Source organism: Phoca vitulina, unplaced genomic scaffold, assembly GCF_004348235.1.
Source record: "Phoca vitulina isolate PV1807 unplaced genomic scaffold, GSC_HSeal_1.0 scaffold5, whole genome shotgun sequence".
Classification (NCBI taxonomy): domain Eukaryota; kingdom Metazoa; phylum Chordata; class Mammalia; order Carnivora; family Phocidae; genus Phoca; species Phoca vitulina.
This window is the reverse complement of record NW_022589708.1, coordinates 58847189-58868954: the sequence shown is the minus strand read 5'-3', so window position 1 is coordinate 58868954 and position 21766 is coordinate 58847189. Positions and strand designations below refer to the sequence as shown.

Sequence of the window (21766 nt, the reverse complement as noted above, 5' to 3'; positions counted from 1 at the left end):
ACTCATAACTTTAGTAAATAGACTTAATAAATGTAATTTTATTTAAAAAACTCTTCCCTGAACTGTCTTTTTTTCCTTTTAAGCAAAATGTAACACTAGAAGCTATATTGCAGGTATGTTATTAATTTAATATAACTCTCATTTTGAAGTGTTTTGAAATTGATATTTTTAAAATTTCTTAAATTTACATTTGGTGTTACAGAATGCCACAAGTGATAACCCAGTGGTCCAGTTAAGTGCTGTTCAGGCTGCAAGGTAAATACTAATTTGTCCAGAGAGTTATTGTAGGTGTCTTAGCTGGTAGTCTAGAAGTAATACATTGTTTTTTCTGTTCATAGTTTGAAAATTATAGCAATTAATTTCTTATATTTCTTTTTCTAGAAAGCTATTATCCAGTGACAGAAACCCACCAATTGATGACCTAATAAAATCTGGGATTTTACCAATTCTAGTCAAATGTCTAGAAAGGGATGATAAGTAAGTATGGATTTGAGTCTCTGTTCACTTTTTTCAGTTAACTGAAAATTTAGGATTATAATTTAATGGGTTCAGTTCGGTTTTGCATTTATTCTGTTTTTCATTTGCTATATATTTTTATGTAATTTTCTAATTCTGTGATCATATTCAGAAGACCTAAAGTACTTTTTTTTTTAATTTTTGAAGTATGTGTATATTTTCTAGGAAAATTTTAGCTTCTGTTTATTGCCTATTCCAACCTACTTCAAATATTTATAGTCTTTATTTTATTTTTGTTTTGAATAATATTTTAAAACAGCCCAAATAGTGTTTGAGTCACTCTTTGCTTATGAGTCTATATATAGATTAACCTCATGACTGAGTCAACATGAATGATTTCCAGAACTGAGTGGCTCTTACCCTGGGAATACTCCAGCTGATCCACTGATCTTCTTCAAAGTCTTTAATAGAACTCCAACCATGATTAATTGTCTAATAATATGCTTTTTATTTGTGGTAAATTAAAAATCAGGTTATTCTTTTCCAGAATAGAAAGGGAAAAACACTACTTTGTATCTTTTGAGATGTGGTCCCATTTCTGTTAATGTTTAGAGATATCCCAGAGTACTGTATCTTAAACCTCATCAATTTGAATTAACTGGGAAGAACGTAAGTTTGAACTCCAAAATATTTTATTTATTTAATTTTATTTTTTAAAATATTTTATTTATTTATTTATTTGACAGTATAAGCAGGGGGAGCGGCAGGCCGAGGGAGGGGAGGGAGCCCGACACAGGGCTCGATCCCAGGACCCTGGGATCATGACCCGAGCCAAAGACAGACGCTTAACTTGACTGAGCCACCCAGGCGCCCCATGAACTCCAAAATATTTTAAAACAAATGCTGATTGTGCTTTTGAGAGCCTTTAGACTAAAATTTGGTATATTTTGCTAAATGTTGTCCAAGGAGTTTTCAGTTGACTAGATAAAATAGTGAAATATAGATGTTGCCACAAAGGATTTTTATTATTTAAAAATTCTTCCTTCTGCTTTCATTGTATGCTATGACCATCTTTCCAAAAATGCTTAACACTTATTTTATTCAATCATGTATATTTTCTGTAACAAGTAATTAAGTAAAAATAAATTTTATTTCAGCTGTTTAAAAAACAGTCTATTCTATCTCTACTTTAGGGACCCCCTTTTTCCCTTGATCTCCTTCTCTTTTTTTTACTTTACATTCCAGCCTTTGGGCTCATTTGTGTGTGTGTGTGTGTCTGTCTGTCTGTCTGTGAAATACAGCATATATACAAAAATTATGCTAAAATACATACAGGCCTGTACAACTACCGCCCAAAGCAAAAACAAAATTGTCGGGGTGCCTGGGTGGCTCAGTCGGTTAAGCGTCTGCCTTCGACTCAGGTCATGATCCCAGGGTCCTGGGATGGAGTCCCGCATCCTGCTCCTTGCTAGGCAAAGGAGCCTGCTTCTCCCTCTGCCTGCCGCTCCCCCTGCTTGTGCTCTCTTGCTCTCTCTCTGACAAATAAATAAATAAATCTTAAAAAAAAATTGTCAGTGGTTTGGATTTGACTTTATGGATTTTTCATGGGGAATTGTGTTATCATATAAAAGCCCATAGACTTTGGAGCCAAATAGATGTTGGTTTAAATCTAGAGTTTGCTATCGATCAAAACCCAAGTGACTTTTGAGCCTCAGATACTTCATCAATAAAAATTAGGTGGTTGTGAGGAATGGAAATAATATACACAAAACACTACAGTATCAAACTTAAAATAAATGCTCATTTATTATTACACTCATTATTTTTCTACATCTTCTCTTTTTCTTTTTTTTTCCGAATGTTATCTTAGAACACTCCCTGCTTTGTAATTTTATTTTTTTATATCTCACTGTTTTCTCATTTTCTCATCTCTCCAATATTTTGCCAGGCTACCTATACTAGCTTAATATAATAACCCAATAACCCTTTCTTCTTCCAGCCAAGAACAACATAAACTCATCATCTTTGATTTTATTGTCCCCTTGCTTCTTCTCTGCCTCTAATATTCCCTGCTTTTGCCAAAATTCGTCATATAGTTCTTATCTGCTACTCCATTTTCTTATCTGGCCCATCTTTTTGACCTCACTGCTTTTTCTATCTCTGACATTTATTCTCCTTAAAATACTTTTCCTTCTTGGGTTTCTCTAACCTCGTTACTAACAACCTTACTTTCTTTGATATTTATAGAGCTTTGTTCTAAGCCCCTGACCTTTGGCTCTCCTCAGTTTTTGCTCACTACCACCCCCTCCCACCTTGGTATTCTGTTTAAAGGAACTTATATTCTTTCACCCATCTATCCTAACTTGATGTGCATAATTTCCTTTTAACAGGTCTCTCCATCAGCCTTAAACCTTTTTTATCCATTCTACATACCATGGACTCCAACATTATTTTCTTTACTCTCCTTTTCAGTAGTCCTCTATACTTAGTATGTCTATAGAATAAATTCCCAGTTCTGAAGCTTGGGATTTGAGTTCTACTCCCCTTCACCACCACCCCCCCACCATACACCCACACTTGATAACCACCCTTTCCAATTTCATCCCCTGTTACATTTCTGCATACTTTCTTAGCTTCCTCTCTCTTGATCTGTTCCTTGTCATCTGTACACATCATGGTTATCCCACCCGTGATACTTTTATTTGTATTTCCAGCTGTTAGTGCCTTTCTTTCTTTATCTGTCTTTGAAAATCTAGTTCAGTTTTCACTTTCTTTGTGAGCTCTTATCACAGTTCTAAATTGTAATGATCTCATCTTTTCAGTAAAATTATACAAACTTGTAATATCTCCAGTATGTGAAGCAGATGATGTAGTGGATCAGATGGGGTCTCAGCTTTAAGACCAGTCTAGAGGCTGTAGCAGTAGTCAAGTGAAATGGTGAGGGCCTCAACTAGTACAGTGATTTTAAGAGTGATACTATAAATATAAGAAACATTTAGGGGGTAAAATTAACATGACTTTTTGATTAGATATTTATGGGAGAGGAAGGAGTCAAGGAAAATAATGACTAGCTAAATGTTGCGACTACCAGTGGACAGAAACAAGTAGGTTTATATTGACTGACTTTGGAAGCCAGTGAGACAGTCAGATGGAGATATCCATCAGGCAATTGGATATAACAAGGTGAAATTCAAGGACAGGGTAAAGGATAACCATATAGGTCTGTGGGTCATAAATTTAACTGGAAGTTATATGTCTCAAGACTTTCTTTGTGTTTTACAGTCCTTCATTACAGTTTGAAGCTGCTTGGGCGTTAACTAATATAGCATCAGGAACTTCTGCACAGACTCAAGCTGTTGTACAGTCTAGTAAGTAAATTAACATCCTTACTTGCTGGGAATTTTTAAAAAATAGAGGCAAGGAAGTGGAGTTTTATTGTAAAGACTGAATTTTATCTTAAAACATTTTAAACTAGTGAATTTTATGAGTTACTTTTGATGGTTGATATCTTTCCCATAGCTATCATTAATCTATCACTAAATATGTGGTTACTAAAAAGTGAACAAAGTTTTATGTTTTGGGGTAGGGACTATCTCCTAACAACAGGTTTTAAATTTTCAGTTTGTAGTACCTCTGATGTGCTGAGTAACTTATGCCTTTTAACTTGTAACATACATTTTTAAAATTTTGCCCACCTCAGGATGGGCTAACTATGATTAGTGTGTTGATCCAAACTGACAAAAAAAGCTCTTTGAAAAAATTAGAGGTCATCAAGTACTCTTAATGTGTGAGATGCTTAACTGGCTTTAGGTGGCACTGGAGATGATTTTAAGTAGTATATGATATAGCAATAAATTACACCGAATCAGTTAGTGAAAATACCACTCCCTTTCAGATATTTCAAAGGAGAAAGTTCCCAGTTAGATATTAATTGTAACAAAAAGGTAGCAGGTTTTAGACTAGGGCTTTTAATGGAGACTAGTAGGTACAATTTAATAACAATGTTTTATTTGAATTTTTAATTTTTTGGTTACTTTCTATTTGTGATACTGCTAAGTGATACTGGTCTTCTGTTTTATAGAAGTGATAAAACTAGTTAAATTACAAATGTGAGGTCAGTTGAAACCCTCATACATTGCTGGTGGGAATGTAAAATGGTGTGGCCTCTTTGGAAAAACAGTTTATCAAAAGGCTAATCATAGAATTACCATATGACTCAGCAGTGCCACTATTAGGTGGACCCAACAGATAGGAAAACATGTCCACACAAAGACTTGTATGAATACTCATAATAGCCCAGACATGGAAGTAATCCCAGTATCCATTAACTGATATAAGTAGGTGAACAAAATGTGTTATATAATGGAATACTATTCAGCAATAAAAAGAATGAAACATTGATATGTGCCATGTATGGATGAACCTCAAAAACACTATATGCTAATTGAAAGAAGCCAAACCAGAAAAAAATCCCACATATTACATGATTTCATCTATATAAAATGTCCAAAATATGAAAATCTGTAGAAACAGAAAGCAAATTAAATGGTTGGCTAAAGCTGGAGGAGTGGGCAGTAGGACTGCTTTGGATATGGCATTCTTTTGGGGGTGATGAACATGTAAAATTAAATTGTAGCGATAACTATTACAACTCTGTATAAATACTAAAAACCACTGAATTGTATACTTAAACAGATATATTGTATGTAAATTGTATCTCAATAAAGCTGTTAAAAGTGTGAGTTGATTTTAATTTAAGTGTTAAGTAAATAATACAGGTAGTGCAGAGATACAACAAAAAATCCTGGAAGTAGTACACAATTGACTGAAATTTAAGAAAAAGTGATCTAGCTTATGTTTAGTTTCCTTCCCGGAATGACTATATACCAGTGTTTTAGAACTTACATTAATGTGTAAATTATGTAAGAGTAAAGATTATAATGATAAATTATTTAATATATAAGGTAAGCCAGATACGGGAATGATCAGTTCTTTAGGTAAAATCCCATATCAGCGATTAGGATCATATTGACTAAAGTATTCTAAGTTTATGTGTTGGGGGGATCTCTCTTTTTTTTAAAATGCATTATAGGAAAAATTTCATGCTGCTGTTTTCTTTTAGTTAATGATATATAATAGCAACTTTTAAATCTTGTCAGTAGGTGTGTTACTTGAATATTACTAGGGGAAAGTGCTAAAATTAACTTTTTTAGGGTAAAGGTATTTGCCACATTTATTCATTCAGTGAACTGTAATTGGGTAACCATAGTGTGCCAGGCTCTGTATATTTTATCAACTTATTTAGTCTGAAATCTATAAACTCTTCAACATTTTGCAGTATCAATGTTTGTTATTATTATAGATGCCGTACCTCTTTTTTTGAGACTTCTCCATTCACCACATCAGAATGTTTGTGAACAAGCAGTATGGGCTTTGGGAAACATTATAGGTAAGTTGGATTTAGGTTTAAAAAAACTCCAATTAAGAATCTTAATTAACTTTTCTCCTACATTGGCATAGCCATTACATCCTATGTTTCCTCTAATTTTAATGTGGGTTGACTGTCTTCTTGCCTCATAAATACTAACTTAAGATGGTACCTCTTGAAACAGATACGCAATTTGTTATCAGGATTGATAGGTTAAATTTGTGTTCTCCAAATCAAAATCTGGAGAAACAACAACAGTTGATGCCCTTGACTAATGGTGAGGAAACATAGAACATCAGTGTCCTAACATGAGCCATTGCATACATTTCAGACTTTCTCATCCTGAATGTAATTTTTTTTTAAATACAATTTTCATTTCTGTAGGTGATGGTCCTCAATGTAGAGATTATGTCATATCACTGGGAGTTGTCAAACCTCTTCTGTCCTTCATCAATCCCTCCATTCCCATCACCTTCCTTCGGAACGTCACATGGGTCATTGTCAATCTCTGCAGGAATAAGGACCCCCCACCGCCTATGGAGACAGTTCAGGAGGTAAATGAAGAATTGCAAAGCCCAGATGGTATATTTTCCCTATGTTTATGCTTTCAATTTTCATTCAGGGAATGAAATAATGCACATACTTATTTCATTGCAAGTATGAGATTTTTTAATAACATATCATATTTAATTTTTGACCTGTGAAATGAAAGTTGAGTATCTTATGGCACCTGACAAAATGTTAGTCCACCCTAGTTCTTATTTTTTAATGACTATTTTCATTAAAAAAAAAACTTTCAAAAAGAAAAATACAAAAGGAGAAAACCAAATCTCAGAAGTTTTATTACTACGTTGCATTGTTGGTTTATTACTAAAAAAATAAGGGATTGCTACAGATAAAACTAGTGTACTTATATGCAAATGTTCTTGAATGAATTTACATTAAGTCCAATTGAAATTTCTCTAGATTTCTAACAAAATCAGTGTTCTTAAATGTGTGACATACTTTGTGTTAAATCTACTAATTAAAACAAAATAAAAACTTCTCTATTTACATTTAAGTTGTAAATGGATCTGAGTATTTTAAGTTTTTAAAACTTTTATGCAACCTTTAATCACTTGACAATGTCAAAAAATGTTAACTATGAAACTTTATAATTGACATCTTTCACCAGCTTCTGGGTTTTGCTGTTATGGAAAGGGTACTTAGTGTGATCCCCCCACCCCCAATTCCTCCGTCCCAGATTTAAGAAAAAAAAAAAAAGATAGTAAGGCCTGAATTCAGCAAACTGTATATTTTGTACTGGTTGTCATTTTCTTGAGTAAATCTGAAGTCAGAAAATTTAGTTTGACTGAAGTAACTAAAATCTTATCTTACTCTTTAAGCAGGTAAGTGAGATGACATTTTTAAGAATAGCTTTTTTTAGGGGCACCTGGCTGTCTCAGTCGATAGAGCAGGTGACTCTTGATCTTGGGGTTGTAGGTTTGAGCCCCACATTGAGTATATAGATTACTTAAAAATAAAATCTTACCAAAAAAGAAAAAAAAAACAGCTTTTTTTAAGCTAGCTGTACTGTATAGTTACATCTTCATTCTTTCCACTTGACATTCTATGTTATAAAGAAAGTTACTGAAAACAACTGTTTTTCCTTTAAGGTGCATTAATCTCTGCCAGATTTATTTGGATATTTTAATTGGACATCTAAACTATTCAGATTGAATTGATTTTCATTTTCCTAATAGAGATTCATACAAATTTAATGTCTTTTCTTGCTCTGCAAGTAGTATTTACTGCTTTTTGTATCACACTCATTTTTACAAAGACATATTCATCAACTCTAGTGTTATTTATTGTTTATCTTCTTTCCTCAGATTTTGCCAGCATTATGTGTCCTTATATATCATACGGACATAAATGTAAGTAAAGTAGAATCTTAGATTTGGGATTTTGCTCTTGATGGGACTGAAAGGGTTATTTATTTTTTAGACTTTTGTAAGTGTCAGCGTATATTTTATTAACTTGTGAAGCTTCCAGAATGTATATCTTTTTCAGAAATAGGATTAAGGTTTTATTAACTTTATATCTTAAATCATCCAGATAGCAAAAATACTGACTTCAAAAAAAAAAAAAAAAAAAATACTGACTTCAGAGAAATTTCACATATGTAGTTATTTATCTGTGTCATTCATATTATTTTAAGTATCAGTATTTATAAAGAGGTAAAAACTTTATAAAGCACCTTCATATTTCTTTAAACTTCATTAGCCGGTTAAGTGTCCCAACTCTTGATTTCGGCTAAGGTAATGGTCTCAGAGTCATGGGATTGAGCCCTGAATTGGGCTCTGCATTGGGCTCCATGCTTGGCACTGAGTCTGCTTGTCCCTCTCCCTACCCCCTCTTGCTCTGTCTCTCTCTCTCAAGTAAATAAATAAAATCTTTAAAAAAAATAAATCTTATTTGATTCTTATAATAGGATAGATATTATGCCACCATTCTATAGAATAAGAAACTGGGCCTCAGGGAAAGATTAAGTGATTTATCCAAGGTTGCAGAGCTTGTAAGAATCAAAGTTGATGTTGGCGTGCCTGGGTGGCTCAGTCATTAAGGCGTCTGCCTTCGGCTCAGGTCATGATCCCAGGGTCCTGGGATCAAGCCCCACGTCGGGCTTCCTGCTTGGCGGGAAGTCTGCTTCTCCCTATCCCACTCCCCCTGCTTGTGTTCCCTTTCTCGCTGTGTCTCTGTCAAATAAATAAAATCTTAAAAAAAAAAATCAAAGTTGATGTTCAAAACAGAGATATCTTCTAAAAAAACAAAAACAAAAAAAACCCTGAGATCTTCCGATGGCACATCTTGTGTGCTTTCAGTGAAACCACACTGCCTCCCAGGACAACCTTTGAAGGTATAGTATTGAAGAATATCAAGTATAGTTTTAAATGCAAAGGCATTTTCAGATGATTTGGTCATTACGTGAGATTTAGTTAAGAATTTACTATATAGGGCGCCTGGGTGGCTCAGTTGGTTAAGCGACTGCCTTCAGCTCAGGTCATGATCCTGGAGTCCCGGGATCGAGTCCCACATGGGGCTCCCTGCTCAGCAGGGAGTCTGCTTCTCCCTCTGACCCTCCCCCCCCTCATGTGCTCTCTCTGTCAAATAAATAAATAAAATCTTTAAAAAAAAAAAAAAAAGAATTTACTATATGTATTCTGGCAGATTTTTTTATTAGATAATCTGAAAACCCCCTTAATGTAGCAAAGCAAAATGCTACTCTTCCATGGAGTAAAATAATGAATAAATTTCAGTGAATCTAAAATTGATTCTAGTGTTCATCTAGCATTGATTTGGCTTCTCTTGTTCCAGCTAAGATCTCTTTCTGATTTGCTGTGTGTTTGTGTTTTTTATAATCCTGTCTTTGTTTACATACATATATAATACAAATGTATGTATGTTTGCCAGAATTATGTGTGTGATTTATCACTGGGATGAAGAAAATACATCTTTGCTAATATTGAACCACATTTCTCTAGTTCATTTTAGAACTTTAAACTCTGGGAAGAATCTTTTTGCAACCAAAGTAACTTGTCATTTGTGACATATTAGCCTGAAATGTCATAAAAATTAAGTGAAACTTGTTTAGCCATATACATCTTATCTTCAAAATGAATATAAAAGTGACAGTAAAAGTAAAAAAAATGATAACTATCTTAATAGCAAGAAAGTAAAATTATATAAAAAAATGTATTTGTTGCTAAATTTAATTCTAAGCATTCCAACAGCTAAGATTAAAGGGAAGATAAACAAAATATCTGATATTGCCATCAAGACAAAACCCAGGACATTATGGAATTGATTACAGCCAAATGAAATCTTCCACCATCTGTTGATGATGTTTATTTGAATTTCAACTTTGTATTTGTATTAAAATGGCAAAGTACTGAGTTATAGGTATATTTATCAAGTTTAACAAATACTCATGGATTATTAACCACTCAAGCCAGAATTGTGCTGTGAATTGTAGGCTCAAAGATAAAGAAGACAGAGAGACCCTGCCTTCTAAGACCTTTACATTAGTAGCAGGTAAAAAGAGTTGAAAGGAATGAACTTTTGTTGATGACTTGCTACGCTGAACCTATTTCTGTAATTTTCTTTTACCTTACTACACCCTTATGTGATAAGTTTTATTTTCCTATTTTATAGATAAGGAGTTTAAAATTCAGTAAAGTAAAATAACCTAACTAAGGGCCTATATGATAAATAAGAGCTATAGCTGAGACTTGAAGCTATGTCCAAGGCCTATGCTTTTTTTATACGATGATCACATAAATACAGAACATGGTGTGAAAACAAAACAAAACAAAACAAAAGTAAAATAGAGGAATGACCAAGATGCTAATTATGAGAGCACATGTTCTCTCTGGCAGCCAGAAAGCTTCACTGAGAAAGTAACATTTAAAACAAGTATCGGGCGCCTGGGTGGCTCAGTTGGTTAAGCGACTGCCTTCGGCTCAGGTCATGATCCTGGAGTCCCGGGATCGAGTCCCACATCGGGCTCCCCGCTCAGCGGGAAGTCTGCTTCTCCCTCTCCCGCTGCCCCCTCTTGTGCTCTCTCTCTCTCTCATTCTCTCTCTCAAATAAATAAATAAAATCTTTAAAAAAATAAAAAAATAAAAAAAAAAAATAAAAATAAAACAAGTATCATGTGGAGAAAGATGGTGGTAGAAGTGGCAACAGAGGTAACAAAGATGATTATTTTAATAGCTAACATTTATTAAGGGTTGAAAATGTGCCAGGCATTATTTTAAGCACTTTTCATATGTTAACTCATTTATTCCTTATGAAAATAAGATTGGTACCACCATTATCTCCCTCTTACAAATGCGGTAAAAGAGGCAGATAATTAAGTAATCTGTCTAATGTCATACAACTGGGACAAGTAGTACTTTGTCAAATTGAAAAGTCATTTCAGGTATATGAGGAAAGATATTAAAGACTCAGGAGCATACTTGGACGGTTGGAGAATATAGGTAGTTAATAACCCAACACATTTGCTGGGGAGTTAAGTTGCAGGGTTTTGAATCCTGTGTTAAGCAGTGTTGGTTTTATCTTGTGATCAGTGCAGAGTCATTGAAGATTTTTAAATAGAGGAGTCATGTGCTCATATCTGTTATGGTCTGATAACTTAGAAGAGGTATGCAGGGCTTGGAATGGGGAAGGTATGAATGTAAGTACGCTTATTTTGCTATCATAATTGGTTTAAAGAAGTTGATGAAGGTCTGAATTAGAAACAGTAATGGTTAAGAGAGGAAAAGTTTAGATATTAAGAGATAAAATAGTAGAACTTCAAGAGGAAAGGATCAGATTGAAGGAAAAGTAAAAATTACTTTGGTTTCTAATTGAGCAGTCCACATGGATAATAATGCCATAACAATCAGAAGGAGTAAAAGCAAAAGGATGAGACTGGTAGAGAAAGATGATGAGTCTATTGTAGGGCAGACATATTGATTATGACTTACTTGTTGTTCCTCCATAGCAATATTCTAAGAAGGAAAACACAATACAGACTTATTTATCAGTATTTAAGGGATTCATGAAAATATGGGAAAGGGGCTAAAAGTTGAATTCTAAGAAATGCTCTGCATTTGAGCAGTGACATCAAGGGAGGAAGAGCCAGTGAAGCAGTTGTTAAAACTAGAGAGATGGAAGAATAAGTTATAAAAACAAAGAGTAGGGAAAAATACAGCAGAAATTCAGCAGTTTCTGAATCATACAGCATCTTATGTACCACCTTAAGAGCCGTATATACTTTTTATGTAGCTGATATTGAACCAAAGAATAATGGTCTAATTTGTATTCTGGGTCGATGATTCATACCATTAAGTGGAGTGTAGTTTTTAGGGGAAGGTGGAGTTGGAAAGACAAATTGGTGGTGCTTTTGTAGTATGGATGAGAGAAAATTAGCACCAGTACTAGAGCTTAGATATCAGGAAGACAAGAGAAGACTCTAGAAATGTTTCAGTGATAAATTTGCTGGGTTTAATATCGGTGGCAAGAGAAGAGGAGGTCATACACATCTTTCTAATTTGGGTTTTAAGGTGTAGGACACAACGGAAAACAAGAATAGCAGCAGGCAGAGGAATGAAACAGCCGGAGCGACTTAATTTATGAGACAGTGACTAGTGAGAATGTTGGAGAAGCTGGCTCAGTTAGGTTAATTTGTTAAAGTGGCTCACTGATCTACAGGCAGTTAGTCAGAAGCACAGGTGACAACTGGTGTCTGAAGTGTGAGACTGCTGGGGTGGGGGACCTGAGAGAAATGAATGCTTAACCTGTGAGATCAGACACTCTCTCCAGGCAGACTGTATCACATCAAATTAAATTATAGGATACCCAGTTGGTATCAGAGAGACTTGCCTTTTGTTGTGGGGAAAACCCTATACATCTGGCAACCACAAGTGTCAGCAAATAAACATATATTTATATATGTTTATACATATATAAATATGTATATATTATTTCACACTTATATTTACCAGTTTATTAAAGGAGATGATAAAGGATATAGATGAAGAGATACAAAGAGCAAAATCCAGGAGGGCCCTAAGGGCAGGAGCTCTATCCAGGAAGCTCACTGAACCAATTTGTACTATTGGGATTTTTACGCAGGTTTCCTCCTGTAGGCATGATCAGTTGTTAACTCCATTTCCAGCCCCTCTCCCCTCTCTGGATAGGGTTGAAAACTCCAAACTTCTAATCAGGGCTTGGTCTTTCTGGCAACCAGCATCCATCCAGGAGCCCACCCAGACTCACTTCAATAGAACAAAAGATGCTCCTAGGTCTCTTATCACTTAGGAATTTATAAGAGTTTAGGAGTCCTGTGTCAGGGCAGGGTCAAAGACAGATACTAGAAGAAGAGATGTTCTTAGTGTTCTTATTGCTTAAGAAATTACAGGAGTTTTAGGAGCTCTGTGCCAGGACAGAGTGCCAGGGACAGACACCTATATATATAAATATTTACACTATTTACATGTATAAATATGTATATATTATTTCACAATATTAAAATCAACAAAGGCAAAAGACAAAGGGGGTAGAGTTTAGGAGAAACCAGGTGCAAGCTTCCAGTTCTCCTCTCCCAGTAGAGTTGTAAGGACAGTGCTTTATTTTCCCAGCAGCCATGAGTGACACATATGAACGTATGAAATATTACTAACCAAGAACCTCCTGAACTTTGGTGTGCAGGGTATTTATTGGGGGTTAGTCATATAGGCTTGGACAGCCCCCATGACTGCCCTTAGCTTCTCAGTCTCCATCCCCTTCTGGAGGTCAAACTGATACAGTGTGGCCCACAACTTCAAGCAAACTAAAAGAGATATTCACATAAAATCACATTGTTGCATAAGCTATTTGCCCAAGATCTCAGGTATACAATGTAATCAGGCAGGATAATCCAAGAGCTCAGAGGTTATCTCAAAGGAGCTAATCAAGAGCTGGTCCTTTTCTTTGGAATGTGTAGGATGCAAGTACCCCTAGTCTTCTCAGTTACCCATTACTGCATATAAGGATTAAATATAAGTACACAGTTGTAACCCGAATCAGCTCTAGTTGTCTCTGAAGCATGTGTGAAGTTGACATTCCATAGACACTCCATTGATACCTAATCTTCTAGGAAATGCTGTACATGTTAATAGCAGTTTCCTGTAACAGTGCCTAACAGGACATTATTGGTTAGCACATTTATTGGAGGTGACATAAATCAGTGAAGGTCTTTGAGCTGAGCATATTCTTATTGGAAGACTGAGTTGCTGGAGATTTTCCTTTGGTTCATATACCAGTTTTCAGAATTATTATCTCAAAATATTAACCATATAGAGTTGTCAGTCTTTTGCGTGTGTGCATATATGCCTTCTATTGTGTGTCTCGAGATCAGCTTTCTAGCAGTTTTCAAGTATCTGAAATATTAGCTGAAGTAAAAACTTTTAAAGCTTTCTAGCAGAGAAAAAACAGACATGAATAGTGAAAAATAATTAAAGTAGCCCAAAATTACTGAAGACTTTGTCGGCACAGTATTAATCAGATGATTAACTGGAAGAAGAGTATACTCATTGACTATTAGTGGCTGTAAAAGCCAGATAGTTTAGTAGTTTAGCGTGGAAATCATGAAAAAGGGAAAACCAAGAAAAAAGAATAGTAGAGGGGGAAGGTGTAAAATAACAGAAGCGCTTACATGGGAAAAGGCAACAAAAGGTAAGCATCAGAGAGAGAGCGGCTGTTAGCCTGATAATGGAGATGAGAAAAGCAGACTTTGATGAAAACAGAAGAAGCTAGCGTGGCCTGATAACCACGTGCTATGAATTTCAAAGTTTTTAGAACTTTTTTAATATGAAATTTTCAGGGGCACCTTGGTGGCTCAGTCGGTTAAGCGTCCAACTCTTGATTTTGGCTCAGGTGATGATCTCAGGGTCCTGAGATCAAGTTTTGCGTCGGGCTCTGCACTGGGTGTGGAGCCTGCTTAAGATTCTCACCCCCTCTCCCTCTGCCCTTCCTCTTGATCCTGCACGTTGGTGCGTGCTCGTGTGCTCACTCGCTCTCAAAAAATGAAATAAAACATTTTTAAATAAAATGAAATTTTCAGTGACCCAATTATATTACTAAACAAAATTAAAGAGAGACTAGAGGTGTCTGCAGTTTGAGGAGGCCTAGGACTTAGCTGTAGCTTACATTACCCTACCAGTTTTTCAGATATTGTTGTGGAGATCCCACTGAAAATTATTAACTGACCTCAGCTAAGAAACCTTAACTATTTCATTTTTCCAGGCCTCTGAATATTAGAAAAAAGTGGTCTTCTGCTAGTAGTAGGTGCCACATGATGGAGAAAAGGTTACATTTTATTTAGCAGCCTCCTAAAGTACAGGCCCAGGCAACCAGTATTGTTTTGTGAACATGGTTTATTCAAACACACTAGTACGGATAGGTATTTAGGCTATTTCCTGAATTTTGCAAATATAAATAACATAGCAGTAAATAATCCTGTGTATTTTCATATTATTGGAGATACACTTAAGGGTAAATCCCTAGAAACAGGATTGCTAGGTCAAAGAGCAAATGCATTATAATTTTGTTATATACTGCCCAAATTCCTTGTCTTAGAGGCTATGCCATTTTGTATTCCCCAGCAGCACCATAAAGTGACTTTCTCCATAGCCTTACAAATAGAATGTGGTGTCACATTTTTAATTTTTGCCAGTCTGATAAGTAAGAAACTGTGTATCAAGTTTTAATTTGCATTTCTTTTTTTTTTTTTTAATGAGTGACATTGGACATGATTTCATATATTTAAGGGCCATTTTCAAATCTTTGCAAATAGCCTGTTTTTCGATCGGATTTTTGTCCTTTTTCCTTAGCTTCTAAGAGTTCTTTATATATTAAGGATATTAGCTCTTTATTTGTGATACATATTTCAGGTATTTTCCTAATTTGTCTTTTGTCATCGATATATTTTGCCATGCAGACTTTTGCTTTTTATGTAAACAAATTTATCAGTCTCTTGTTGAATCTCAATTTGTTTCCTAAGTTAATAGGTTTTTTATTATGTTAAGCAAATATCCATAAAATCCTATTTTGAGTGTTGACATCAAGAATGGGTGTTGAGGGACACCTGGGTGGCTCAGTCAGTTAGGTGTCCAACTCTTGATTTCTACTCAGGTCTTGATCTCAGGGTTGTGAGACTAAGGTCTGCGTCAGGCTCCCCACTGGGTATGGAGCCTGCTTAAGATTCTCTCTCTCCCTCTCCCCCTGACTCCCCCCTTTAAAAAAAAAGAATGGGTGTTGAATTTTTCAGTGTCTGTGGAGATAACCATGATTTTTCTCCTTAAATCTGCTAATGTGACATATTAATGATATTTCTAAAATTGAACCATTTTTGCATTTCTTCTTTTTTAAGATAGATTTATTTATTTATTTATTTATTTATTTATGAGAGAGAGAGGGAGGGAGGGAGAACGTGAGCAGTGGGGAGGGACAGAGGAGGAGAGAAAATCCCAAGCAGGCTCCCCGTTGAGCACGGAGCCCCATACAGGGCTTGATCTCATGACTGCAAGATCATGACCTGAGCCAAAACCAAGAGTCAGACGCTCAACCAACTGAGCCACCCAGGCAGCCCCCCCGCAGTCTTTGCATTTCTTAAATAATTCCACTTGATCATCATACATTGTTTTCTTAGTGTGGTATGGGATCCTGTTCACTAATGTTTTATTTTGAATTTTTACACCAGTATTCACATAAGTGATACTGGTTTGCAGTTTTACTTTTATGCTATCTTTATGAGGCATTAATATTATGTTTTTATTGCTTTTTTAATGTTTAGGTATCAACATTATGCTTCCTTTATTTTTTTATGCTCTAAAACAATTTATATAACATTGGGTCTGTCTGATCTTTGAAGAATGATAGTGTTGCCCTTGAAACTTCGGGTGTTGGTACTACATGGGGTTAGTTCCTTGATGATTTTCTTTATCTTTGCTATGGAAATTATCTTGCTTAAGCTGTCTATCTCTTCTGAGGTCAGTTTTTGTAAACTGTTGTCCTAGGAAATTACTCATTTCATCTATAGATTTTCAACTTTACTTCCATGTACTATTTACTTTTTATTTTTAGCCTTTTTGAATTACTTAATTTTAGATGTGTCTCTTATACACAGCATAGAACTGGGGTCTGTTTTGGGAGCCAATTTAAGAATCTTTTTCTTGTTTATAGGTGAGTTAATCCTGGTCATATTGTTTGATATGTTTAGCTTCAACTCTGTCACATTATTTTGTATAATATTTTGTGTGTGTTTTATTTTCTATTTAGTGTGCTCTTTTTTTCTTAAAAGGTTTGTTTTTGTTCTAATGTTACCTTTATACTTACACCTTTTCTAATGCCCTTTTCTTCTATCTGATTTTAATAATATTTTTTGACTCCTAATAACTATACAATAATTGAGGAGCTTATTCTGTTTTCTCCTTTCTCTTGCCTCATCCTCCCATTTTTGAATCTGCTTATCTTTTGCCAAATATAGGAAATTTTCTGCCATTATTTCTTTAAATATTTTTCAGCTCCACTTCTCTTGGGACTCTTGAGGGCACAGTGTTAGATCTTTTGTTACTGTTCTACAACTCTCATGAAGTTTGTTTTTCCTGTTATTAGATTGGGTGATTTGTATTGATCTATCTTTGAATTTGTGGATTTTTTTTCCCTTTTTCAATTTTACTAGTGAGTCCTTCCAGTGAGTTTTAAATTTGGGTTACTGACTTTTTCCATTTAAAATTTTGTTTGGTTCTTCTTTATATCTTTTGTTTCTTTGCTGTTTCTTTGGTGAGATTTCCTATATTTATTTGTTTTAAATATATTCATAATTGTTCACTGAAGTATTTTTATGATAGTTCCTTGAAAATCTTTGTCAGGTAATTCTGGTATCTGTGTCATCTCGGTATTGACATCTGTTGACTTCTTTTCCCTTTTGAGTTGAGAGGTTCCTCGTTCTTGGTATGACAAGTTATTTTTGATTTGTAAGCCTGTACATTTTGGGTGTTGTGTTATGTGACTCTGGTTTCTGTATAAATCTTATTACCTGTTACTGCCAGACTGGGTAGTAGACAGGCTTTGCCCACACACACAACATCTGCAGACACCCGTCAGTAGGGAGGCCTTAGTGCTGGGTGGGATGGTAGGTGGGCTCAGCTTTCAGGCATAGCTCCCTTCTGTCCTCCCATTTTTGAAGTTGCAATATTTCTATTTCTTCAGAACATATACCATTTATAAATTATTCTTCCACTCTTATCCCACGTTTATTTTAGTCTGTGATCTACAATGAAATATTTCCTCAGGCATCTCTTAGTTGAATGAAGCTCATTCTCTAGTGCAGAAGGTGTCAGCATATTTTCCTGAAAAGGACAAGTAGTAAATATCATAGGCTTTTGGAACCACATGGTCTCTGTCCCAGTAATGTGAGATAGTTTTACTAGGATATGTTACTTTTAAACACTTTACTCTCTTCCCCTCTCCTCTTCTCTGAAGTCTTACATAGGCTTGGGGCAGGAGGCCCAGACAAAAACTAGAATTTAATTTTTTCTTTTCTTACAGGTAATTTGAAATTTGTAGTATTCTCTGACTCCTACTAATGCTGAGGGTGTGGGCTATATGTGTTTGTTTTTAAGATTTTATTATTTATTTATTAGAGAGAGAGGGCACGCAAGCAGGGGGAAGAGGCAGAGGGAGAAGCAGACACCCCACTAAGCAGGAAGCCCAATGCAGGACTCGATCCCAGGACTCTGAGATCATGACCTGAGCTGAGGGCAGATGCTTAACCAACTGAGCCACCCAGGCACCCCTATATGTGGTTTTATTTGCTCTTTTTATTCATCTCTTTATATTTTGAAGGATATATAGATGGATTTTAATTCAGGTGGCATTATTTTAAAGCAACAGAATGTCTTTAATTTGGATACCTTAGTAAGAAACATCTCGATTTCACATGAGATAAGATCTGTGCTTACATATAAACTCTTTGACTTTGAGTGAGTCAACAAACTTGAGTCTTTCTTTTGTTTATTATTTGCAAAATCAGATGGGTGTAGGGCATGGTTTATACTCTCTGCTCTTCACTTGGAGACCTTTTTCAAGGGCTTTGCAAATAATTAATTTTTCCCCCAAAGTTAAAATGCCAACTTATTTCTTTTAACTGTTTACTTTAATAGCCTGAAAAATTAATTATATTGCTAAACATGTTTGAAAACCACTAGTATCTTTTTGGTCTTTTCTAGCCATGAAGCAGCTGGTATATGGTCTTGTTCTGTATATAAAGTGTTTCCTTATGATTATTAGGTACTCAATTTGTGGGGCAGAGAGAAAAACTTCTCTGCCTGTTGTTGTTTTTTTTTTTTTAAGATTTATTTACTTATTTTAGAGAGAGAGAGCGCGCACGGGCACACACACAAGCAGGGAGAGAGGCAGAAGGAAAGGGAGAGAATCTCAAGCAGGCTCAACTCCCTACTCAGCGTGGAGCCTGATGTGGGGCTTGATCTCACCACCCTGAGATCATGACCTGAGCCGAAATCAAGAGTCGGATGCTTAACCGAAGGAGCCACCCGGGCGCCCCTTGGCCTGTTTTTAAATTCATCTCTCTGATATATAAAGGCAGAAGTTAGGGTAGAAGTTGTCTCAGACTTCTGTCTCATATTTGTGAAGAATGATCTGAGGTAGGTAAGCATTGAGAAAGTTCTCTGCTGCTTAGTAGATTTATCAGGTAAGCAGATATTTTTGCCACCAAACTAAAACATAAAGTTTAATTACTTTTTATGTCACTGCCCCTGAGGTATGTTAATGTATTTTAAGCATTCAAACAAATACCTAAACTGGTAATTCTTTTTTACTTTCTGTAGATTCTTGTAGATACTGTTTGGGCTCTGTCGTATCTGACAGATGGAGGTAATGAGCAGATACAGATGGTTATTGATTCAGGGGTTGTGCCATTTCTTGTGCCCCTGCTGAGCCACCAGGAAGTGAAAGTTCAAGTAAGTATCTTATTTTTCTTACTTGTATAGAATTGTGTTTACTATATAACCTGTTAACTTGAACACCAGGCTTCAGTTCTGTCTCTATGTACATATCTTCGATATTTCTCCTCTATTTTACTGAACCTGATTTTGTTGGTTTCCAGATCTTTATCTCACCCAGATTCTTTGCAGAGTTTCAAACTGACAATAGCCAGTTTTCGTTGAGGTCTCAGACATCTCCTCTAAGAACTCCTTCAAGCATTCCATTGCCATTTTAACCAGACAAAATTAAAATGTATCGTCTTCTCCCACAAACCTGCTCCTCTTTATATATCCCCTTTCAGTAGACCACATAGTTCAAGCTTGAAACCTTGATTCCTCCTTTCATTTACCCTCCATTATAGAGTCCTGTTCATTCTTTTTATAGCTTTCAAATCTGTCTGCCCGTTATGTATCTAGAGCCACTGATTTAGTTCAAGACTCTTTTTCCCCTCCAAATAATTGAAACAGCATCCTAGCCGCATTTCCTCCTCTCTCCTTTCTCCTCACTCTAATTAGGGGTGGGTGGCTGATAGATATTCATTCCACTTCTGCCAAAGTGACTGTCTAGATGGAAATACATGCCCATTCCAGGCCTTTATTAAAATATTTCTGTGGTACTAAATTAGTAATAGATAAAAAATAGCTGCTGTTAAAATGAACCTTTACTTTTTTTTTTTTTGAAACTTTACTTTTTAAATTATCATTTCTTTTTAGTTTTTGAATCTTTTCAGCAGTTTTTTACACAATTTTTCTATACAGTTCCATTTTTTACAAGACTTATTTAAAATTCAAAATTGCCTCTCAGTTCTACGTAGTACTTTTCTAAGAATACAGTGTCTACCCCTTGCATTTTTACATTTTCTCAGGATTATGAAAAAAATAGAATCCGCTTCATCATAAACAAATAAATTTATAGAAAGTGTTTTATCCCCACCCCAGACGGCAGCCCTCCGAGCAGTTGGCAACATAGTGACTGGCACCGATGAGCAGACCCAGGTCGTTCTCAACTGTGATGTCCTGTCGCACTTCCCAAATCTCTTATCACACCCAAAAGAGAAGATAAATAAGGTAAGGCATATAATTGTCTCACTGGTGCATTTCTTTCTCTCTGTATATTTCATTTTTCACTGTCCCCTTGTTTTCTGTTGCTATTTGTTCAATCATGATTGTCTTCAAAACCACTGTAGTTAAGATGAGAATTATTTCAAATCACCTCTGCAGTTATTTTGTTGTAAGTGCTGCCCTGATAAAATAACCAGTGTTTTTATTTAAATAGATTGGGCAGTAGCAAGAATCAGTAAATTAGTAGCCACTAAGTGAGAATACATACACAATCTCTCATTGGATGGCTGGTATTTTTTATATACAGAGAGATCATAATTTAATCTCCCTATGAAATTAGACTGGACCAAAAGAGGCAATGCCTAAATTAAAGGATCAAAAAAGTCTTTTTTAAAATTTCAAAGTTGAGATATAAACTTATTATTAATTGTTTAAATATATACTTCAATACTTAATTCCTTTTGTGTCTGCCTTATTTCACATTGCATAATTTTTTTAAGGTTCATCCGTGTTGGAGCATGTATCAGAACTTCATTTCTTTTTATAGCTGAATAAATATTCCATTGTACATATATACCACATTCTATTTATCCATTCATCTGTTGATGGACACTTGGAGTTTTTCTCCCTTTTGGCTGTTGTGAATAATGTTGCAGTGAACACTGGCATGCAAGTGGCTATTTGGGTCCCTGCTTTCAGTTCTTTTGGGTATATATCTAGGAGTAGAACTGCCCAGTCATATGGTAATTCTATGTTTGGCTTTTTGAGGAACTGCCAAATTGTTTTCCCTAGCGGCTACACCATTTTATGTTTCCACAAGCACTGTATGAGGGTTCCAATTCCTTTTTTTAAATTATTATCATAGCCACCCTAGTAGTTGTGAAATGATGTCTCGTGGTTTTGATTTGCATTTAGTTTAATGTAGTTTTATCTGCCTGAAATGCCACCATCCCCAAAACCAACAGAATTGATCATTTCTTCTGTGTCATAGCTATATTTCTATAGTTACTCAACTATAATTTGACAGTTGGATTCTTAAGAAAAGCATGTTGTCAAAAAGTGCATTTTATGAATACATTTGTTCCAATGAAGGGAAAGAAGCCAGAGTCTTTTAGACTCTGGGCCAGTTATTTTTACTATAGAAATTTCAATAATATAGGTGATTTTTACAGCTAAATGTATTCCATAATTGGAAACAGAGCTGAGAAGTGAGGAGGCCGGACAGAAGTGGGTGCAGAGAAGCTCTGGC

At 35.4% G+C, this 21766-nt stretch overlaps 1 protein-coding gene across 1 annotated transcript in view; it reads left to right on the top strand.

Moving 5' to 3' along the window:
• Window positions 1-21766, top strand: part of KPNA3 (karyopherin subunit alpha 3) — a 108087-nt gene that overhangs the window by 78424 nt on the left and 7897 nt on the right. Inside the window, exons 4-12 of the mRNA XM_032403071.1 lie at window positions 84-113; window positions 203-255; window positions 382-477; window positions 3739-3824; window positions 5819-5905; window positions 6269-6438; window positions 7756-7800; window positions 19300-19431; window positions 20395-20523. Of these exons, the coding sequence (XP_032258962.1) occupies window positions 84-113; window positions 203-255; window positions 382-477; window positions 3739-3824; window positions 5819-5905; window positions 6269-6438; window positions 7756-7800; window positions 19300-19431; window positions 20395-20523 (828 nt within the window). The remainder of the gene's footprint in view (window positions 1-83; window positions 114-202; window positions 256-381; window positions 478-3738; window positions 3825-5818; window positions 5906-6268; window positions 6439-7755; window positions 7801-19299; window positions 19432-20394; window positions 20524-21766) is intronic.